Source organism: Chiloscyllium plagiosum, unplaced genomic scaffold (assembly GCF_037043375.1).
Source record: "Chiloscyllium plagiosum isolate Xiang-an unplaced genomic scaffold, Cpla_swu_hap1 HiC_scaffold_9, whole genome shotgun sequence".
Lineage (NCBI taxonomy): Eukaryota > Metazoa > Chordata > Chondrichthyes > Orectolobiformes > Hemiscylliidae > Chiloscyllium > Chiloscyllium plagiosum.
The window spans coordinates 12482683-12507083 of record NW_028270147.1 but is presented as its reverse complement, the minus strand read 5'-3'; the positions used below and the strand labels follow the sequence as shown (position 1 = coordinate 12507083).

General features: G+C 42.6%; 1 protein-coding gene across 1 annotated transcript in view; it reads left to right on the top strand.

The window, feature by feature from the left end:
* Positions 1-23256, top strand: part of LOC122554143 (prostaglandin F2-alpha receptor-like) — a 40285-nt gene extending 17029 nt beyond the window's left edge. The window contains exon 3 of the mRNA XM_043698706.2: positions 20225-23256. Coding sequence (XP_043554641.1) covers positions 20225-20518 — 294 coding nt within the window. The 3' untranslated portion in view covers positions 20519-23256. The remainder of the gene's footprint in view (positions 1-20224) is intronic.
* Positions 23257-24401: the final 1145 nt, after the last annotated feature.

Sequence of the window (24401 nt, the reverse complement as noted above, 5' to 3'; positions counted from 1 at the left end):
AATTATGGTTAACATGAATTGGTTGGGCCAGTGGTCTGTTTCTGAGGATAAAAGCAAATTACTGCGGATGCTGGAATCTGAAACCAAATGCTGAGATTTTCCAGCATTTTCTCTTTTGGTCTGTTTCTGTGCTGTATGACTCTATGACTATAGCTGACTACTTGTACACCTTCATTAACAACACCGATTTATAGGGTTTCCTTCAAATTAATATGAAAATCAATCAGTCCAAAAGCTTCTTAACTAAGTGTTGGTCCATCAGTTATCATTGTTAGTCAAAAATGACTCAATTTCTGATGTCAATGACAGCAACACTTAATGGATGACAATCTGCAGGGACTGAAAAAAAAGCATCACCTTGCATAAAATCTATAGATATTTTCTAATCAACCTGCTCAGAAGTGTTTTGACAAAACTCTAGAGCAGTTGTTCTTAAACCCAGTGCTACTGGCTCACCACCACTGTACTACCACAGTCCCTGTATTGAGTCTTTAGATTTTAACATCCACAAATATCCATGTCAGTAATTCAAGATCATTGTAAGTTTGTACATGCATCCATACATTCTTGCGCAATACTAACAGGGTCAAAACTCAATAAAATGCTTCATAGCTGGGTTACCTCAGGTAGGTTTTAAAAAAAAGAAAGGTTTGCAGTTATATAAAAGCTTTTAATGACCACTGAACAGTTCAAACCAATTTTGAAATGTAGTCACTCTTGTAATGATTAGATTAGATTCCCTACAGTGTGGAAACATGCCCTTCGGCCCAACAAGTCCACAGTGACCCTCTGAAGAGAAACCCACTCAGACCCGTGTCCCTCCGACTAATACACCTAACATTATGGGCAATTTAGCATGACCAATTCACCTGACCTGCATATCTTTGGACTGTGGGAGGAAATCGGAGCACTTGGAGAAAACCCACACAGACATGGGGAGTATGTGCAAACTCCACACAGACAGTCGCCCGAGATTGGAATCAAACCTGGGCCCCTGGTGCTGTGAGGCAGCAGTGTTAAACACTGAGCCACCGTACCACCCCATAATGTAGGAAAGCAGCTGCCAATTTGATCGTAGGAAGCTCCCACTCACAATAATGTGACACTGGCCAGGTTATCTGTTTTAGTGATGTTGATCAATGTATAAATATTCATTGCTAAAGGGATGGAGTTTAAAAGCAGGGAGATTTTGTTGCAGCTGTATCGGGTGCTGGTGAGGCCACAGCTGGAGTACTGTGTGCAGTTTTGGACTCCTTACTTGAGAAAGGATGGACTGGCACTGAGGGGGTGCAGAGGGGGTTCACTAGGTTGATTCTGGAGTTTAGGGGGTTGGCTTATGAGGAGAGACTGAGTAGAATGTGATTATATTCATTGGAATTTAGAAGAATGAGGGGAGATATTTATAGAAGCATATAAAATTATGAAGAAATAGATAAGCTAGAAGTAGAGAGGATATTTCCAATGGCAGGTGAAACTAGGACAAGAGAGCATAGCCATAAAATTAGGGGGAACAGGTTTAAGACTGAATTGAGAAAGAATTTCTTCATCCAGTGGGTTGTGAATCTATGGAATTCCTTGTCCAGTGAAGTAGTTGATGCTACTTCAGAAAACATTTTTAAAGCTAAGATAGATTTTTTTGAACAATAAAGGAATTAAAGAATATGGTGAGAGTGTGGGTAAGTGGAGCTGAGACCATGTAAAGACCAGCCATGAACTTATTGAATGGCGGAGCGGGCTCGAAGGGCCAGATGGCCTACTCCTGCTCCTAGTTCTTATGTTATGTTCATCTGAAAGCTAGCGCCTCCCTCAGTACTACACAAGAGCATCAGCCTTGATGTTTGTCCTGGAGAGGGATTTGAACCTGAAACCTAGGCATTTAGAATGTTAACACATTGATAATTTAATTTCTCAAAGAGTTTAATGCTAAAATGGTGGAATGAAAGTAGCATGGATATTGCAGATGTCTCTGAGATTCAGGCTTATTTCTCGATTTACTTCTAGATTTCTTACCGTTACTAATTTCAGTAGTGTACATGAATAAGAAATGTTTCGAAGGATATGGGCCAAGGGCAGGCAGGTGGGACTAGTTTAGTTTAGGGTTATGGTCAGCATGGACTGGTTGGGCCGAAAGGCCTGTTTCCGTGCTGTATGACTCTATGACTCTACATTCAGTCTTCTTTTCATCTGATGACTTTTATGTGTTTGAATCCAAAATTGTCTAACCACTACCTCCTGCTTCTTCACCTTCGATGGCTGAGTTTTGAACTTTGCCTTGTCCTTGGTATAATCCTGCAGTCTGGATCTCAACTGTGACGTTTCAATGACGAAAGAAAGCATAGATGCTTATTAAGTATCTGGCACAGTGATATTTGGTTGGGAAGTAACTAGTGCAGAATCGTCCTGATTAGATTAGATTCCCTACAGTATGGAAACAGGCCCTTCGGCCCAACGAATCCACACTGACCCTCCGAAGAGTAGCCCATCCAATATTTACTTCTGACTAATGCACTGAACACTCTGGGCAGGAGCACCCGGAGGAAACCCACACAGATATGGAGAGAATGTGCAAACTCCGCACAGACAGTCACCCAAGGTTGTCTATAAGGAGACCATTCAGCCCTGGTGCCTCCTGTCAACTCCTTGAAAGAATTATTCAAGTAGATCCTTTCCCCACTCTTTACCCATGCCCTGCTATTGATTTCATTTCGGCAGCTACTTTCTTGAAGAGCTGATGGGCCTAGTTTTGCTCCTATTTTCTATGCTTCAGCTATGCAAGTGATGATTACATTTGATTTCTCTGAGGTGCGCAACACAAAGAAAATGCTCCTCACCTCCTCCTTTACTCTGTTGTGATATATTTGATGGTGTTGCCCTATTCTGAGAATACCATTCAGGATATTTCCATTTTCCTAAAGGGCATGATGTCTTGTGAGCTGATTACAGCTTGCTCCATCTCATGTGTTACCAAGCTGAGGACTTAGGGGTCAGTTAAAGGTCCAATGGGCCTTTAGCAGAACATTCCACATTCAATCAGCACCAACAAAAACAACATAATATCTACCAATTCACAACATAGCTGATAAAAAATGTTTGGTTAACAGCGGCACATTTGCAAAGCATTTCATTGTGCTATAAACATTGAGATATTTTAGCGATACCATGCCAACCTGTATTAAAGCAAATATTTCTTTTAAAAAATCCAAGGGGATCGGTACTTGGTAATAGAGCCAGTTCAGGCACAAGGGGCCAAATGGGCTCCTTTCGCACTACAATAATCCTGTGAGTCAGTGATAATCAATCTTCCTAACATTAGTTGTCATCCAATAATGACATAACCAAAGACATTTAAATCAACAAGACAGAATATGCTGGAGAAACTCAGCAAGTCTGGCAATATCTGTAGAGAAAAAACAGATTGAGTCCAGCAAAGTTTCATCCGAACATTGGTTTATATTAAAATTTAATCAAACTTTAAGAGACAAAGAACAATGAATTGGGACTCTGTCCAATTCATTTCTGTAGCTTAGCAATTCTCTATCTTATGTTTATCTTAGTATTATTTAATATGGTGCATTAAAGTGATCATTGATAAATGATCGCTTTAAAGAAATGTGAAACTATAAAAGCTTCTTGGATTGTTTTGTTCAACTTACTGATAGCATCTGTTCTTGCTCATTAGGACTTAAAAGGCAACTTATTACCATGTTTAGGAATTCCAGTGTAAAGCTATAAAGGAAAGAAAGATGTTGTGCATTTAGATAGCAACTTTTAAAGTCTCATGATTTCCCAAACCACTTTGCAGTCAATGAAAAGGGTTTTAAATGTTATGTTTCAGGAAAGCTATAGAAAATTTGCACTGAGTGAGCTGAATATGAAATAAACTGGTCATTTGTTTAAGTTAATAAAAACCAAAACAGTTATGGATGTCGTTAATTAGAAACAAAAATTGCTGGAAAAGCTGAGCAGGTCTGGCAGTGTCTGTGAAGAAAAATCAGAGTTACCATTTCAGGTCGACTGATCCTTTCCCAGTTCAGAGGAAGGATTGCTTGACCTGAAATGTTAACACAGATTTCTCTTCACAGATGCTGTCAGACCTGCTGAGCTTTTCCAGCAATTTCGACTTTTAGATCTGTTTTAGTTATGTTGTTTAAGAGATGAAAGCTAGTCTGAGCACCTGTTGGTCTCCTCTGCTATTGTTGCAAAAATTCTGTGATACCATTTATATCTATGTGACAGGATAGATGGGCTTTAACAGTTTAACATAACTGAAAGATGGTCCTCTAGCGATACAGAACTTCCTCAATACCTCGGAAAACCCAATAGAGATAACTGCTTCTGTGTAAATCAGATAGAAATGTTTTGCTCTTTAAGGTCAGTAATAATATGCTGTTCACCAAGTGGTTAACATTGCAAATTCCTGTAAGTTTAATCACTACTTACACGTGCATGCAGGGAAATAGAATTAAGGTTAACAATCCAAGTTGAATATCCAGTACTGCCACAAAAGCAAGGGCCAAAGGTTTTCTTCCGTGCAAACATTTTTGTGGTTGTATGAATTTAATGAAATAAACTCTTTAATACTTCTGATTCATTTTGGAATCAAAGCCAGATTGCAGCCGTGGGCAAAGGTAGCAACTGAGTTACAAATAAACTATATATTAATGACTTTTCTATGGTGGAATAGAAGTTACTGTGTCAGCTTTGTTTGATAACTCTTCTGTAAAGGGTTGTTCACAATATCAAAGGTGCTAATTAAATATAAGTTGTTGTTGGACACGCTGTTCATGTTAAACTGCAGATTAGAAGAATGCAAGGTAATCTTGCTGACACCTTTAAGATTGGGAAGGGACTTGGCAGGTTGGGAGCGCTGAGAGAGTGTCTCCCCTCATGAGAGAAACTAGAGCGAGATGGCGTGGTTTAAATATAAGGGATTCCCAGCTTAAAGTGAAGATGAGGAGAATCTTTATCTCTCAGAGGGTCATTGGTCTGTGGAGATCTTATCTTCAGAAAGCTGCAATGGAAGTACCCTTAAATATTTGTGAGACTGAATTACTCAGATTCTTCATTGAGGAGGGAACCAAGATATTGGAGGGAAGCAGGAAAGTAGATGTAAGGCCACAATTGTAAAGTTAAGGGCATTAGGACCCTGGAGAAGGATGGCAACAAGGTCATGAGCTGCACATCTCTGAGTAAAGATAGCACAGTACGGGGAGAGGTAGAACACTCCAGACAGAGAAAGCAAATGGTCACAAGTACATGACAAAGATCGATTACCACATGTACCTATAATTTCAGAACCTGCTGTATCTGTGATCATTGATATGGCCATATTTAGTATTAATGGAGAATACATTGTGTTACTTTGAATTCTAAACTTCAAGACAGTTCTCAACTTTGCAGTTTCCTTGAACCAATCTGTAAGGAAACTAAACTCATGGAGTGGCATCAAACCTCTTGACCATAAAAGCAATCAGAAATGGTAGAAGAAGTTCAAGGGGCAGATTGGTCTTCTCCTGCTCCGATGTCATATGTTTATATCTATTTGTACATTACCTTCAATGTAAGTAGATGTCCTCAGGTACTTGGAGATGTTAGCTTTGACAGATGTCCAGAATGCAGGCAGTCAACAGAGCAAGAAGCACAGAAATTGTGTTCAGTTCTGGTCGCCTAATTATAGGAAGGATGTGGAAGCTTTAGAGAGGGAGCAGAGGAGATTTACGAGGATGCTTCCTGGACTGGAGGGCAGGTCTTATGAAGAAAGGCTGAGGGAGCAAGGGCTTTTCTCATCGAAGTGAAGAAGGATGAGAGGTGGCTTGATGGAGGTGTATAAGATGATGAGAGGCTTAGATAGAGTGGATGACCAGAGACTTTTTCCCAGGGCGGAAATGGCTGTCATGAGGGAGCATAATTTTAAGGTGATTGGTGGAAAGTTAAGGGGAGATGTCAGAGGTAGGTTCTTTACACAGAGAGTGGTGGGTGAGTGGAATGCACTGCCAGCAGTGGAAGTAGAGTCAGATACATTAGGGACATTTAAGTGACTCTTGGATAGGCACATGGATGATAGTAAAATGTAGGGTATGTTGGTTAGTCTGATCTTAGTGTAGGATAAAAGGTTGGCACAACACATCGAGGGCCGAAGAACCTGTACTGAGCTGTACTGTTCTATGTGCTAAGTTCCAAACTTGAACTAAAAACTGGAAGCACTATCAATATACTGCAGGCCTGTCTGTGTTTGAATAAGGGGAAAGTGGGTCAATGTCCTTGGTGCGGGTGATTTGTCAGTACTGGATATGAGAAGGCAAAGGAAGGATTTTGGTACAATTCTGGAGAAAATAGTTGGTTTTGTCCATAACTGACTCACTACTCTTGGCAGAGAGCTACATATTTATAATATGTAGGGTCATGGCAACCAATGCCAATTATTATAAATTCAGCAAGTCTTGCAATGACTGGGAGCACCATCAAATAGTTGACTGTTTGACTGGACATTGTTTACTGTGAAGATATCCAAATTATTCACTGTTGTCAAGGGAAAACAAAGGGGTATTGCTTCACTTATCAGTGTGATTCAAACCAGGCAGCAGTTCTGAGCCAGTCAACAAAGGACAGAGATACTGAGTTGTTAGGGATGTGATATTATGTTCTGAACCTGAACCTCAAGAATAAAAGGCAAGTCTGCCTTTGATTTGTAGTTTGTACTTTCAACACATGAATGTGGACAACTTCCAAGGGAGTTGGTGATGGTGGGGAGGTGGGAGCAGATTAATCTCGGTCACAGTAACCTGGAGAGTACAGTTTGGTTCCCACCATTTACTCTGTTCCTTAGCCACCAGTTTTACTCCTCTCTCTTGCCAATGTCTGAGGCTGAGCCAGATTGTTTGCAACTTTGGCACACAATTTAACATGGAGCTGATGTTCCAACACCATATCCTCTCTATTAACTGCCCTGCTTTTAACCCCGGGTCATCTCCTGTCTCTGCCCTTACATCAGTTCATCTGCTGCTGAAACTCTCACCTTTGTTGCTGTTAGACGGAAGTATTCCTCAGTTCTCCTGGCTAACCTCCCAAGTCCTTTGCCTCGTAAACCTAAGCTCATACAAAACTCTTTTTTGTATTCTAATTTGCACCAACCCTGTTCACCTATTTCCCTCTTGTTCTCTGACCAATATTTCTCCAATTTTGTTCAGCTTTAACATTCATAATTTTTCTTTCCATGACCTTGTACGTGACCATGTCAATCCCTTCTCACATACACACTGTCTCTCTGCAAGCTCCTCATAAAACCCACAAAGATCTCTGTGTTCCTACAAATTTCTTGCATGCTCTAATTTTATAGTGCCATCATTGGTGGCCATGTCTTCAGCACCTTGGCCTTAGGCTCTGTAATTTCCTCAACCTCTCCATGTATCTATCCTCCTTCCTTTAAGATCCTCCTTAAAAACAAAATGCCCTGAAGTTGTGAAGGCAGCTATATAAATGCAAACTGTTTGGTTTGATGAGTGCTTTTCTTGTTTTTGATGTAATGCTGTGGCAGAGTGCTTGTTTCTCAGTCAACAAATGATGCTCTACCTCAGAGATTTGCATCCTATAGTAATGAGGTGGTGTTGAAACTTTATTGCTGGAACAGCGCAGCAGGTCAGGCAGCATCCAGGGAACAGGAGATTCGACGTTTCGGGCACAGGCCCTTCTTCGGCCTGTGCCCGAAACGTCGAATCTCCTGTTCCCTGGATGCTGCCTGACCTGCTGCGCTGTTCCAGCAATAAAGTTTCAACTTTGATCTCCAGCATCTGCAGACCTCACTTTCTCCCCTAATGAGGTGGTGCTGCACTCTGCATGGGGCTTCGCCTTTGGATGAGATTTTAACCTGAGACCCTGCCTTTCTGGCTGTGAAGATGCTATTCCACTCTCTTAGGTAAGGCAGTGATTTGTCATTGAATTGAATTGATTTGATTGTCACGTGTACCGAGGCACAGTGAAAAACGTTGTCTTGTGAGCAATACAGGCAGATCACAGAGTTAAGTAGCATAGATAAGTAAATAATAGGCAAATAACGGCAAAAACAAAAACACAGGTACAGGCGAATGTTAAGAGTTTGTGAGTCCATTCAGTATTCTAGCAACAGTAGGGGAGAAACTGTTGCAAAACTGGCTGGTGCATGCGTTCAGGCTTCTGTGACTTCTCCCCGATGTTAGAGGTTGTGGAAAAGCATTGCCAGGGTGGCATGGATCTTTGAGAATGCTGGCAGCCTTTCCTTGACAGCGGGCCTGGTAGATGGATTCCATTGATGGGAGGCCTTTGTGATTGTCTGAGCCGAGTTCACCACTCTCTGGAACCGTCTCCTGTCTTGAATGGTACAGTTGCCATACCAGGTGGTGATACATCCAGACAGAATGCTCTCGATGGCGCACCTATAAACGATGGCAAGGGTATTCGCCAACATGCCAAATGTCCTCAGCTGCCTGAGGAAGAAGAGATGTTGTTGGGCCTTTGTAACCAGTGCGTCCACATGAAGAGTCCAAGAAAGCTTGTTGTGGATGACCACTCCCAGGAGCTTGACACTCTCCATTTGTTCCACCTCTGTGTTGTTAATGTGTAGGGGGGCATGAGTAATATCCCTCCGAAAGTCAGTAATGAGTTCCTTGGGTTTTGCCGGCATTGAGAGCTAGGCTGTTCTCAGTGCACCATTTTTCCAAGTCTTCCACCTCCCGTCTGTAGTCTGTTTCATCGTCATCTGAGATTCAACCAACTATGGTGGTGCCATCAACGAATATGTAAATGGCATTAGTCTGGTATTTGGCGACGCTGTCATGGGTATACAGTGAGTACAGTAGGGGGCTAAGTACGCACCCCTGGGGGCTCCAGTGTTGAGTATTAGTGAGGATGAAATATTGTCCCCAATCTTAACTGATTATGGCCTGTGGGTCGGGAAACTGAGGAACCGGTTGCAGAGAGTGTGGCTTAGTCCATGATCACTAAGTTTAATAATCAGTCTTGAGGGGATAAGAGTGTTGAAGGCTGAACTGTAGTCAATGAGTAGAATTCTTAAATAGCTGTTCTTGGTGTCAAGATGTTCCAGGGAGGAGTGAAAGGCAAGTGATATGGCATCTGACGTTTGCCACCCACCTCATCCCTCAGTTCTCAAGGGTCAGCCCTTCACTCTGAGGTTGTGCCCTTGGGTCCTAGATTCCCCTACAAATGGAAACATCTTCTTCCGTCCACTGTATCCAGGCCTCTCAGTTTCAATCAGATTGTCCCCTCACCATTCTAAACTCCATCGAGTGCAGACCTCGAGTTTCCAGTTCCCGAATACATGAACGCACTAGGACAGAGCATTTGGTTCCCTTCTTCGTTAGTGGAAGGGTGGATATATAGGCTGGAATAGAAATATAAACAGAAAGTGCTTGAGAAACCCAGTATGTCTGGCAGCCTGTGTGGAAAATGAAACAGTGTTAACATTTTGAGTCCACTTCTTTTGAACTTTGCTTTCGCTTTAACTTGCCTGGAGGAGTCTCCATGCCTTCAGCAGGAGAAGGTGCTCTTCATTGCTGGCCTTATCAGTAAGGCCCACTTCCAGTGAAAGAATTCATCTTTGAAGTGCACGAATCCCAGGGCAGTATTGGAGTATTGACAACTGTCTAAGAAATTCGTCGCTAAGTTTGGTTTTTGGAGATGCAGAGAAGGAGAGAAAGGGAGGAGAGCAGATGGTGAGAGCATCGGAAGTGGATAAAGGAGGCCAATCCAGGAGGGAGGGTATGCTCTAGGCAGGCAGCAGCAGGCAGCGAAGCACAGATAGAAGCTGTATCTTACCAGCCCAGCACAGGACTCAGGTGAAATACCGATAAATGACTGTTAGCCAGATGAGTCTTCACCTTTCCCAAGCCACTGGATGATACACTGGCCCCATCCAATTGCATGTCAGGGCATGACCATTCAATGGCTGTGCCATTGGAAGTCATGATAGCATTTTAAAAAAGTCATCCACAGATGAGAGTGTTGCTGGCTGCACTTGTATTTGTTGCCCACCCCCAATTAATGGTCAACCACATTCTTGTGGTCACATGGAGGCCAGACCAGGTAAGCATGGCAGCTTCCTTCTGTAAGGATATAAGTGAATCAGATGGGTTTTCCCCCAACAATTGATTCATGACCATTATTAGGCTCTTATTTCCAGGTGTTTTATTGAATTCAAATTCTACCATCTGCCATGGTAGGATTGGAATCCTACTCCCCAGGACATTACCTGGGTCTCTCGATTGACAGGTTATTGCCATTAGGCCATATCCCCTCCCCACAGGACCACCTTGCAAAGAGGTTATTTCAGTCTGCCATGACAGACCTGAGTGGCGTGACTCAGTCTGCAGAATGTGCTAAGGCCACGTTTCTCTATAAAATCACCATCACCAATGACTACGACAGTCAGATAGCCAGGGCAGGAGGCCTTGCCCTCTCAGTGGGTTTTCCAAGGATTCAGGGTATCATTGTTCGTGTCCCTGTCACCAACACCCAGGCCGGGGAGGGGTTGTTATGTACAGGGCCACTCCATTGATATCTAGACAGTCCACCACCACCATCACCAACACAGCAAGGTGCAGCTGTGTGCAAGGTGCCTGGGGAGCAGCCATGGTTAGGACATCCTTGGGCACTCCCAGTTGCCAGGAATGCTTTTGGAGCCTGATTCCCTTCTTCATCCTCTTAACAAAAACCTATCCAGAAAGGAGATGGGGAAGAAGGAAAAGCAAGGCTGAAAGGATAACCAGGGAGTCTGGAACCAGGAGTCATAGTCTAAAGGAATGGGTTAGGCCATCTAGAACTGAGAAGACTAGAACATTTGTCACTTAGTTAGTGGAGAGCAGGTGGAATTCCTGTGAGTGCGTGAATAAGCCTGTAGATATGTGTCTGAGAAATCCAATGGGGACGTCCAAGACATTAAGGTGATGGACTACTAAGCCAATGTGCTTTGAACGTGAGGATTCAAATCCTACTCATGTCTCTCCTTCAAGTAATGTCAAATGCTGAATTCCTTTTCTGCCTGGAGTTTAGAAGAATGAGAAAGGATCCCATAGAAATTCTAACAAATATTGCATTTTGGTAAAATGAACAAGGGCAGGACTTATGCAGTTAAAAGTAGGGATTTGCATAGTGTTGTATAACAGAGAAATCGAGAGGTTCAGGTACATAATTCTTTGAAGTTTACATCACATATAGACAGGGTGGTGAAGAAGGCCTTTATCATGTTTACCTTAATGGTTCAGACCTTTGGGTATAGGAGTTGGAACTTCACGTTGAGGTTGTGCAGGGTATTGGTGAGGCTGCTTCTGGAGCACTGTGTCCAGATCTGGTCGCCCTGTTATAGGAAGGGTATTATTCAGCTGGAGAGAGTTCAAACAAGACTTAGCAGGACGTTGCCAGGAAAGGAGGGTTGGAGTTATAAGTTGGATAAGCTGGGACTTCTTTCACTGGAGCATAGGAGATTGAGAGGTGACCTCATAGAAGTTTATAAAATCATGGGGGGGTATAGATAAGGTGAATGGCAGGTGTTTTTTTTTCCCTAGAGTGTGGGATTTCCAGACTAGACGGCATGTTTTTAAGATGAGAGGAGAAAGATTAAAAAAAAGGGGCAATTTATTTTTACACAGAGAGTGGTATGTGTGTGGAAGTGGTGGATGCATGTACAGTTACATTGTTTAAAAGACACTTAGATAAGTACATGAATAAGAAATGTTTGAAACAATATGAGCCAAGTGTAAGCAGGTGGGGGCTAGGTCAGTTTGGGATTATGATTGGCATGGACTAGATGGACTGAAGAGTCTGTTTTCATGCTGTATGACTTTATGACTCTATAAATGCTGGAAGGCTGACTAGGGAGGTCACAATGTACGGATACAGGGTAAGCAGTGAGATGAGGAGAACTTTCTTCACTCAGTGAGTGGTGGGCCTGTGGAATTCTCTGCCACAGAATGGAGCTGAGACCAAACATTGAACGTTGTCAAGAAGGAGATGAATAATAGGCCTTAGGCCTAAAGGGATGAAAGAAAATGGGAGAAAGCAGAGACAGGGAGGAGTGAGTTGGATGATTAACCATCTGGGAGAAAGTGAGGACTGCAGATGCTGGAGATCAGAGCTTAAAAATATGTTGCTGGAAAAGCGCAGCAGGTCAGGCAGCATCAAAGGAGCAGGAGAATCGACGTTTCGGGCATAAGCCCTTCTTCAGGAATCCCGAAACGTCGATTCTCCTGCTGATTAACCATCTGGCCTATTCAGAGTGATACAATGTGATGGGCACTTTGAGCTGTCACATTGAGCTCTACTAGGAAAGGGTTCCAGGAATACCTGAACATATTAATATTTACATCCACCCACACACTTAGAAACTCAAAGGGCTTACAGGATGTTCAATCCCATTGATAGATTGAGTCAAGTGATCTGATCTCCTTGGAAGAGTCGTAGAGCTATACAGCACGGAAACAGACCCTTTGGTCCAACTCATCCATGCTGGCCAGATATATTCATCTAGTCTAATTTGCCAGCATTTGGCCCACAATGATCTAAACCCTTCCTATTCATGTACCCATCCAGAAGCCTTTTAAATGTTATAATTGTACCAGGCTCTACCACTTCCTCTGGCAGCTTATTCCATATATGGATTATTGGTGCTGGAAGAGCACAGCAGTTCAGGCAGCATCTGAGGAGCTCTTCCAGCACCACTAAACCAGAATCTGGTTTCCAGCATCTGCAGTCATTGTTTTTACCTATTCCATATATGCACCACCCTCTGCATGAAAAAGTTGCAACTTAAGTCCCTTTTACATCTTTCCCCTCTCACCTTAAACCTATGGCTTCTAGTTTGGATTCCCCTATCATAGGGAAAAGACCTTGGCTATTCACCCTACCCTGCCCGCCATGATTTTCTCTATAAGGTCACCCCTCAGTCTCCGACGCTCTAGGGAAAATAGCCCCAGCGTATTCAGCTTCTCCCTGTGGCTCAAACCCTGGCAACATCCTTGTAAATCTTTTCTCAACCGTTACAAGTTTCACAACATCCTTCCTGTAGCAGGGAGACCAGAATTGAACACAGTATTCCAAAAGTGGTCTAATCAATGTCCTGTACAGCCACAACATGATCTCCCAATTTGTATAAGAAGATCATTTTCACAGTGTAAAAGAACAGGTTTATGATTTTACGATAGACAATGGTTTAGAAATTTGAGCATCCTGATAGATTACCCTGCAGGGCGCAGAGGAAAAGACCTCTGTATCTGAAAGAACAGATTGCATTCATAATTGACTACAGGCATTATTAATTCAGTGTCGACAGTTGCACCTCCTCCTCCAACTTCAATATATGTGGCAGAGTGCCACTTTAGTTCACAGAAATCAGTGTTCTGGAGAAGGGTCACCGGACCCCAGACGTTAACTTTGATTTCTCTCCACAGGTGCTGCCAGACCTGCTGAGCTTTTACAGTAATTTCTGTTTTTGTTCCTGATTTCCAGCATCTGCAGTTCTTTCAGTTTTTCACTTTGGTTCACACTTGATTCAATCTATTCAGCATCCCATAAGCTCTTTGAGTTTTTGAGCTGGTCCAGTTTGTACTTGCAACTCGATATAAATGTTTATGTATTCGGGTGTGCCTCGAATCTTTCCCTGGTTGATTTCAGTGTGACAGCTTGGAATATCTGTCATTTATACAATTCTAAATCGATCAGATGCAGCTTCAACATGCATCTATTTTATTTTCAGGGTGAATTTTAAAAGCTGCCCTAATAAAGGATTGACAATGCATTCAAATTTAATCTATATATAAAGCAGGGAAACCTGTTTGAGTGCTGTTCCATTTACGCAATCAGAATTTGATGGTTGTTGGAACAAAAATAAACAGAAAAATGCTTGAAATATTCAACAGTTCACGCAGCAGTTGTGAAGAGAAAATGAAAGATTAATTATTTAAAATTAATTTGTGGGATGAGGGCATAATTGTCCAGGCTAGCATTAATTGCTCAGAGGGCAGTTAAGAGTCAACCACATTGCTGTGGGTCTGGTGTCATACGTAGGCCACACCAGGGAAGGACGGCAATTTCCTTCCCTGAGGGGCATTTGCAAACCTTTCAAATCATTGACCTTTCAAGAAAAGTGAGATCTGTAATAGTCTTTTTAGGAAAGTGAAAATGGAAAAGGTGGAAAGAATGCCAAATGGAATGGCCTGTGATAGGGTGGAGGACTTAGGAAGATCAAGTAACTGCAGGACTGGAAGTGGTCACAGCCGAAGGAGGCAATAAGCAAACATAAAGGATGTGATTGAGAGGAGGTATAAATGGTTGAATGGTGAGAAGCTGCCTCTTGAAAGTGAAGACAATGTTGTTGGACTCCTCTGTTCCTTGAAACAGAATCCAGAGATGAGTTGCTCTTTCTTGAGTTAACATTGAGCTTAATTTGAACGACACAGCAGGTGAAGAACAGGGAGGTCAGGGAATAAGGGGACAAAATGGAGGATTATAATGACAGGCCAACAGAAGTTCAAAATTAGGCTCATGGACTGAACAGACCTAATCAGGAAGGCTAAGAGGATGCTAAGCTTTATTAGGAGAGGAATTCAACATAAAGTCTTAGAGATGTACAGCATGGAAACAGACCCTTCGGTCCAACCTGTCCATGCCGACCAGATATCCCAACCCAATCTAGTCCCACCTGCCAGCACCCGGCCCTTATCCCTCCAAACCCTTCCTATTCATATACCCATCCAAATGCCTCTTAACTGTTGCAATTGTACCAGCCTCCACCTCTTCCTCTGGCAGCTCATTCCATACACGTAACACCCTCAGCGTGAAAAAGTATATAAAAGTAATGATGCTGTGCTTCATTTATAGAGTGTGTTGGTCCAATACTGCACACAGTTTTGGTCTCCTTATTTAAGGAGGATGTAAATGCAATAGAGGCAGATGTGAAAAGGTTTATTAGATTTATTATCCGGGATAAGTGGGTTGCCTGTTGAGGAAAGGTCATACAGGCTTGGCGAGTTTTCATCAGAATCGATGTTTCGGGCACAAGCCCTTCTGAAGAAGGGCTTATGCCTGAAAGGTCGATTCTCCTGCTCCTTGGATGCTGCCTGACCTGCTGCGCTTTTCAAGCAACACATTTTTCAGCTCTGATCTCCAGCATCTGCAGTCCTCACTTTCTCCAAGTTTTCATCAGAGTTTTGAAAAGCAAGGGGTGATTTGTTAGAAGTGTATATGCTTCTAAATGGTCATGATTTGATTTGATTTATTGTTGTCTTATGTACCTAAGTGCAGTGAAAAGTTTTGTTTTGTGATCAGTACAGGTGAATCATTACAAACAAGGACATACAGATCATAGGGTGCTGAGGTGTACAAGGCTACAGCTACACAGGAGGTGCACAAAGCAAGATCAACATTATTTGAAGTTAGAGAGTCCATTCAGCAGGCTTATAACAGCAGGGAAGAAGCTGCTCTCCAACCTGTTGGTGCATATGTTCAAGCTTCTGTATCTTCTGCCTGACAAAGCAGGATAGAAGAGGTTGATGAAGGAGATATGGAAAGCGAGTCTGCACTTGTGAGTGAGTCTGGATGAGTCAACGCAGTTTTAAAATGAGGAGTTAGGCAGTATGGATGGCCTCGTGGTATTATCCCTTAATCTACTGTCCATCTGGAGTCAAATCTTCTCATGGCAGATAGAGATTTTGAATTAAATTTAAAACAACATCTGGAATTAATAGTCTAATGATGACCATGAAAATATTATTAATTGTCAGGTAAAGCCCACCTGGTTCAATAATGTCTTTTAGAGAAGGAAATCTGCTGCCCTTACCTGGTCTGGCCTACATGTGTCTCCTTACTCTCCTGTGGACAATTAGGGAGGTAAGAAATGCTAGTTTAACCCCCGTTGCCCATAACCAACGAATAAGAAAGAAATTGCCCCTTTGGGACAAATATGAGGAGAATATTTTTCTTCCAATGTGTTGAGTGACTGAAGGGATTAGTACAGCTGTATTAATCCCCTCAGTCATTAATAGACCCCATTAACAGATTTTGATTCTGTCAGGCTGACCTTTACCTAATCTGTTGTCTGCACAACTGTTGCTCTCTCTCTCTCTCTTCCTCTCTCTCTCTGGGCTCAATCTCCACCTAACATTTACTTCTCCTCCCCCTTCCTCCCCAACCCCATCTTTAGGATTTTCCCAGCTACAAACACTTCTGAAGAAGATTCATTGGACCCAAAATGTTAACTACTTTTTCTTCACAGATGCTGCTCGACTTGCTGAGTCCTTTTTTCCAGCAATTTTTGTTTTTGTTTCTGACTTGCAGCAATTCTTTGGGGTTTTTTTTTGATGAACTGATCAATCATCTCATTATTGAGGCACCTTACTGCGCACAAATTGGCTGCAGCCAATTTTATTGACGTCAATAAGGTTGGTAAATATTTAGGAGTTCCATGGTATAAGACATTGGGTGGAGCGATTGTATAAGTGCCAAGTTTCATCGTAACAATAGTTCAGAAAAGTAGGTGCACAAAAATAAAAACTGGAAATGTTCAGTAGTATCTGTGAAGAGAGAAATATTTTCTGTCCCTCTCCCCACTAAGTATTATGGAGGGTCACTCTCTCCACAAACCCAAGCTCAGACTTCAGCTCATCAACTCTGAACTGGAGTTCCTCAAGCAACCAACAATTGCTACAGATATGTTCATTGCAATTCAAAATGTGGCACACCAGCTCCCTAAACATTCAGCTCCCACACATTCCCTGGCCCTTATTCACTTGGTTCTTAATTTTATTTTTTAAACCCAGTGACACTTCTTCAAAGCCAGTGAAATAAATAGGAGAAAGTGAATCCTGCAGGTGCTGGAGATCAGAGTCAAAAGGTGCGGCGCTGGAAAAGCACAGCAGGTCGGGCAGCATCCGAGGAGCAGGAGAGTCAAGGTTTAGGGTATTCCTGACGATGGGGTTACGCACGAAATGTTGACTCTTCTGCTCCTCAGATGCTGCCTGACCAGCTGTGCCCTTCCAGTGCCGCACCTTTTGACAATGAAATAAATAGTAAGATAAAGTCACCATAATCCTACGAGACAATAGGGCTGCTCTCTCTTTTGAGAGAGAGAGAGAGAGAGAGAGAGAGAGAGAGAGACAGAGATGACTGGGGGTGGTTTAACCTGAGGGTCACCACACCTCAGGTGTGGGGAGAGATGAGAAGGCAAATCCTTCATGGTAACCTCAGCCAGTCCAGAAATTGAACCCATGGCATCACCTACATTACAAACCAGCTGTTTAGCCAACTGAACTAACTGACCCATATCAGCCTGAACAGACCCTAGCATGGTCCTTACTGATTGAAGGACATCGGTTGGGTCAAAGTTGACCAGGCCTTCTGGCTCCTGCCTTGTTGCTGGCACAATGCCAACAGTGGGTGATGAGCAACTGTTGGGACCTTTGTACCCTGGCAGCTCCCTCAGGTTATAGCCTTCTCCCCAATATCTCCCAAAGTAGGCCCTCCAATAGTTAACAATGTAAACGCTAAAATACTGGCTGATCCAGTTTGATAAGCCCTGAGACAGAAGCTACATTGTTAAAGTCCATGACAGGGAGATGACAGAAAGTTTTGATTTCAATGTTTATTCTGAGCTAGTTTTTTAAACCTGTCTTCTTCACGGTTCATTCAAGGAATGAGGTAATTGTTTGCGCATCAGGAGTTGATCACTGATGCATGAATCGCAAAATATTACCGGGCACGCTTTTTGCAATTAATGTCAGGTTTCAATTTGAGGGAGCAGGAGAACTCAGTGTTGATTGCTTTTGGTCGCCTCGTTTGGAATTTTATGAAAAAGTCTTGAGCTGAAAGTTGACCCAAAAGGTGATCACGGTCCAAAAATACTTGTGCTCCACTGACTGAACTATCACAGGTCTCGTAACAGTTAACATGCACATGCAACAAGCAATAATGCAGGCAGAAGGAATGTTTGTGTATATTCCTGAGTATATTTCGGGCTGAGATAGGTACATTCTCAATCATTTGGGGAATGAAAGGTTAAGGGGAAAAGGCAAGAAAATGAATATGAACAACATTGGATAAGCCATGAACTTATTGAATGGTGGAGCAAGCTGGAGAGGCTGAATGGCCTACACCTGCTGCTGTTTCCCGTGGCTTTATGGTTGTATAGTAGGGGAGATGGAGTATCAAATTAGGCAAGTGTTGCTGTGGCGAGATGTCGCAATTTTAATCTCCTCATTTAGTTCAGGATACTTTTGCATTGGAGATAGTTCAGAGAAGACTCAGAGGTTTGATTCCTGGAGTGAAAGATATTTGTTCAGATGAGTGATTAAGCAAGTTGGGCCTATATCTATCAGAGTTTAAACGAAAGATGGATATTTCTCTTATTAGTTAAACGGTCTTAGACGGCATGATATGATTGCTGATGAGAACATGTTTCTCCTCTCGAGGGAGTCCAGATGAAAAGCGTTTGGTTTCAGAATAAAGGTATCTCATTGTAAAAAAGAAAGATGAGGAGGAATTTCTTCTCTCAGAGGGTCACCAGTGGAGATTGGGGGATTGAATATATTCAAGGTTGAAGAAGACAGATTTCAAATTTGCAAGGATTGCAAGGGTTATGGGAACGAGTTGGGAAAGACAACCTCAGCCCATGATTAGACCAGATGTAATCTTACTGAATGGCAGAGCACCCTCAAGCAGACCTCAGGCCTACTCCAGCTCCTAATTGTTTCAGTGATAGTGGGTGTCATGGTGGCACAGTGGTTAGCACTGCTACCTCATAGTACCAGAGACCTGGGTTCAATTCCAGCCTTGGATAACTGTCTTTATGGAATTTGTATGGGATTAGCCGCCCCAATTATGGCGGTGGGGCTGGGTATGCATAGGGTGGTCTTTGGAAGGTCAGTGAAGACTCAAATTGCTGCTTTTTGCAAATTAGGGATTCGATGACATGCCGTGGAGCTGAAGGGTCATAGCCGGTTGTGAAATTCCAAATTATTGCATTTCCCACAACCGGAACAGGTCAACAAGTTTAAGAAACTGCCCCATAATATACTGAGTTGTGATTTTAAAGGAGCTTAATTTGACAGAAATAGAGTCATAGAGTCAAACAGCACAGAAACAGGCCTATCAATCCAACTCATCCATGCCAATCAGGTTTCCAAAAAATAAACTAGTCCTACTTTCCTGTGTTCAGCCCCCATCTCTCAAAACCTTTCCTATTCATGTACCTGTCCAAATGACTGTATTTGCCTCTACCACTTCCTGTGGCAGCATGTGAAAAAGTAGCCGCTGAGGTCCCTTTTAAATTCTTCTTCTCTGACCTTAAGCCTATACCCTCCAGTTTTGGACTCCTCTACCCTATCTCTATTCACATTATCTTTACCTCTCATGATTTTATGAATCTCTGTAAATGTTTGAAGATTTTGGAATATCAAATCAAGGTAGGAGTTTCATGGTGAGTGGTCGGCCCTTAAGGAGTGTAGTGGAACAGAGGGACCTCGGAGTTCAGGTGCACGGTTCCTTGAAAGTGGAGTCATCAGTCAGGGCATTGAGTATAGAAGTTGGGAAGTTATGTTGCAGTTATAGAGGACATTAGTGAGGCCACACTTGGAGTCTTCTGTTCAGCTTTGGTCACCTTGTTATAGGAAGGATGTGATTAAACCGGAAAGAGTGCAGAAGAAATTTACATGGATGTTGCCTGGACTCAATGGTCTGAGTTATAGGGAGAGGTTGGGATAAGCTAAGACTTTTTTCTTCAGAGAGTGGGACCCTGAGGGGGACCTGAAAGAAGTGTATAAGATCATGAGAGGCATGGATAGGGTGAATGCATTCAGTTTTTTCCCCAGGGTTGGGGAATTGAGGACCAGAGAGCATCAGTTTAAGGTTAGAAGGGAAAGGATAAAAGGGAACCTAAGGGACAACCTTTTTACACAGAGGGTGGTACACATATGGAATGAGCTGCCAGCAGGAGTGGTTGAGGTGGGTACATTAACAATATTTAAAAAGCATTTGGACAAATACATGGAGAGCAAAGGGTTAGAAAGTTATGGCCAACTGCAGGGAAATGGGGTTACCGTAGATGGACATTTCGATTGGCATGGACCAGTTTGGGCCAAAGGGTCTGTCTCTATGCTGTAAGACTCTGTGACTCTATGACATGCCATAATTGAGCTGAACAATGGTCATTGCTGTTGCTGACAACTAAATTATTTTCTGTTTCATTCAGGTATCCGTGGCAACAATAGGCAGCTTAAATGCAAGCCCAGAAGCAATAACTTCACTTCTCTTCAGTGTTCGAATGGCTGCCTGGAACCAGATCTTGGATCCCTGGGTTTATATCTTGCTTCGGAAATCAGTTCTAAAGAAAATTTGGAAAATTACAAACATGTGCATGGGGAGGCAAAACATTAGACTTCACAACTGGAACTGCAGCTCACTCCAAAGCACCATTAAGTCAGCTGCTATGGAAAGCTCACTGACTGCAGTTAAACGACAGCCAGAGATATCGAGAATAAATTAAACCAAGTGATAGTTGTCTTTAACCATGTGTTATATCAGGGCTGTCAGAGCCATAACTGGACTGTGGAGGTCTCCAAACCCTGTCAAGTCCAGCCTTCCAGCTGTTCAGCCTCAATTGTGCTTAAATTTCTCATTGGCTTACCTGTGCCCTCCTCAAGCATTGTGGGTCTGGAAGGTTTGAAAAATAAATCACAAATCACAAAACCAAGATCTGTTAGTAAAGATCTCCTGCAGAATACATGCAAATGAGCTGAAACATTAATTCACATTTTACTCATGGCTCATAAAGTTGTGCAATATTCACATTTGGGTACATGAAGCTAACAAGGTTGGACATCATTACAATTTATAATTGATGTATTTGTACAGTTCACTGTAATATGTTGGAAGTTTTCATATTGATGCTGTCAGACAGATATATATGAGCTGTCTTTACCACTTATGATTTCCATAAATATATATGCACTTTTAATCTGCTTCTCGGGCTCTGGGAGAGAAATGTTCATACAGAAATCTGTGAGCATAATTGCTGGTTTCTTTTGGAATGCAATAGCTCAAGGAGCAAGCAGTGGCTCAGCAGGCTGAATGGCCTTTTATAATTTTGTGACTTCTCATATCTGTATGACGTCCTGACATACTCCTCAACCTGTGGAAGACTTTTAACATGAAATTTAATGGGTAGACACACCAGCCTGCCAGACACAGAAAGATCCCAGTCATGGCAATGCAATGGAAGAGTTGATTTGTTTTGGCGGTGTTGGTTTAGGGAGGCCTACTCATCATGCTTCTAGGAGGATCGGCTGCTCTTTTTAAAACAGTGCCATGGGATCTTCTGCATAAAACAGGGTCCTCCTGTTAATGCAGCACTCTGCAGGTACTGCATTGTAACTTCACCTGCTCATGTTCTGGAAACATCTGAACATTGCTGGGTGGAAAAACGTAGCACAAGCTTTTTTACCTTCATTCATTAAGCTGAATCAGCATTTATTGCTCATCCCAGATTGCCCAGAAGGCAGTTGAGTGTCATCCCCATTGCTGATGGGTCAGGAGTCACATGTAGACATGACGGATGGCAGTTTCCTTCCCCAAAGGGCATTTGTGAACTAAATGGATATTTTCCCCTGACAATTGATACACAGTCATCTGTAGACTCTTAATTCCACATTTTTGTTGAATTCACAGTCCATTTTCTGCTGTGGTGGGATTTGAACTCAGCCCCCCAAAGCAACACCAGGGTCCCTCAACGAGCAGCCCAGTGGTAATATGACTAGGCCATTGGCTCCCCTACACTGTTGACCTTCCTCACAGTCACACAATACTGGAGACATTTGCTAAACAATCTCTAGCAATCCACCTAGAACTGAACCAGGCACAAGGTGAGAAAAACTCTCAATGGCATATAGATTTGGAAATCATAGGTTCAAAGTCTTTCCAAACATGTTACATGCACTGCACGTTATTTCTCAGATTGCTCATAACCTCCCTCATTTCTCCTGTCACTTGCTCCCGATCATCGGTCAACTCTGGAGTTTACAAATGCCTTCATGCCAGGGTTCAAGTCAATAGCACAGACATGAGTCCTTGATTTTACATGATACCATTGGCAGTCACTGTTGCCACCATGTGGCCATTGATGTTGGCTGTTGAAAGTAAGTGGTTGTACTGTTGCAATGATTCTGGTGATCTGAGGGCATCGTTGAAGGGTCAATGCCCAGAAAGCAGCGAGGATTTGGAATCGACAAACCTGCAAAGGCCTGACCTCGTACAAACCTAAAAAATATCAATGCTTTGTGATTTGGAAAAGAAAAAGACCAAAAAAAGCATGATTAGGTTTGAAAGATTATGAAAAATCATCAAAGTTAATCACTCAAGAAGAGCAATATAGGGAAGTCATTTTCAGTTTCTGCATGTGTCTGAAGATCTACACTGACACGCTGATCATGAAGAATCAGGCTAATAATATTTGAAGTTTGTGCTTCAGATTACAAATGGTTTTTCCTTGTAAATATTCACTCAGTATGCTTGTTTTGATACTTGCCATATTTATTTATTTCTCTGTGAATGTAACGGCTGAGCCTAAGCTAGTGGAGCAAACCTGCTTGATGCCAACAGTGGTGGGGGGAGGGGTGGGGATGTCAAGTTGGCCACTCTTGCCACACCGCACCTGATTTTTATTTCCATTCATTTCAACGAAAGAGGCACATGAATTACATGTATGTAGTGGCTTTCACATCTGCAGGAACATCCACAGCACGATGTAGCTCATGAAGTACTTTCAAAGTTGCAGTGTAGGATATGCCACAACCAATTTGTATGCAATGAGATTCTAACCTGATGTTGTTTGGAGGATAATTATTTCCCAGGGCACTGGGGTGAATGCACTTACTCCTTTTGTAAATAGCATCATGAGGTACTGTATTTTATATTCATTTGGGAGGCTAGACATGGTTGAAGTTTAATGTCTCCTTCATAAGACACTCTCTCCAACATTGCAGCACTCCCTCAGTACTATACCGGAGTGTTCAGTTTGTATTTTGTACTCAAGAGGTTGGAGTCAGACTGGAACCCCCAACCTCTGACTCCGAGGTCACTCAGAATGAAAATCGTGTGCAGTGTGACGAGGCAGTCAACTTGACATACATGTGCTTTGCTCTTCCCTGTCTGATCAATTTCTTTTCCCGTTCTTCTGTAAGGAGGGTTAATGCGAATGAATTCTTTAAATTAAAATTACTGAGAAGATTTTCATATGCATTGCTGTTCGTATTTTGCTCTGATCACCACCAACAGCAGCACACACCTACTGTCCTGCTCAAAATGTTGCATACACTAGAAAATCAACTTACCTTCCAGGCTATGGGGAGAGGCTGAATAGGCTGGGTCTATTTTCCCTGTAGTATTGGAGGTTGATGGGTGACATTATAGAGGTTCATGCAATCATGAGGGCATGGATAGGGTGAAAAGCAAGATATTTTCCTGGGGGTGGGGGAGTCCAAAACTAAAGGGTATAGGTTCAAGGTGAGAGGGGAAAGATTTAAAAGGGACCTAAGGAACAACCTTTTCATGCAGAGGGTGGTGTGTGTATGGAATGAGTTGCCAGATGAAGTGGTGGTACAATTACAACATTTAAAAGGCATCTGGGCAGGCACATGAATAGGTAGGGTTTAGAATGTTATGGGCCAAGTGTTGGCAAATGGGACTAAATTAATTTAGGATATCTCGTCGGCATGGACGGGTTGGACTGAAGTTTCCATGCTGTACAACTCTTATGACTCTAGACCATAAAACCATCAGACACTGGAGCAAAAATTAGGCCATTCAGCCCATCAAGTCTGCTCCGCCATTCAATCATGGCGAATAAGTTTCTCTACCCCATTTTCCTGCTTTGTTCCCGTAACCTTTGATCCCTTTGGCAATCAAGAATCTATTGATCTCTGTTTTAAATGTACTCAACGGCCTGGCCTCCACAGCCTTTTGCAGCAATGAATTTAACAGATTCATCACTCTCTGGCTGAAAAAGTTTCTCTTTATCTCTGTTGTAAAGAGTCTTCCCTTTACTCTAAGGCCATGCCCTCGGGTCCTTGTCTCTCCTACCAATGGAAACATCTTCCCAATGTCTACTCTGTCCAGGCTGTTCAGCAATCTGTAAGTTTCAATCAGATCCTCCCTCATCCTTCTAAACTCCATTGAGTATAGTCCAGGAGTCTTCAGACATTCCTCATATGTTAAACCCTTCATTCCTGGGATCATTCCTGTGAACCTCCCCTGGACCTGCTCCAGGGCCAGTACATCCTTCCTGAGGTCTGGAAGCCAAAATTACTCAGAATACTCTAAATGTAGTCTTACCAGAGCTTTATAAGCCCTCAGAAGTACATCCCTACTTTTAT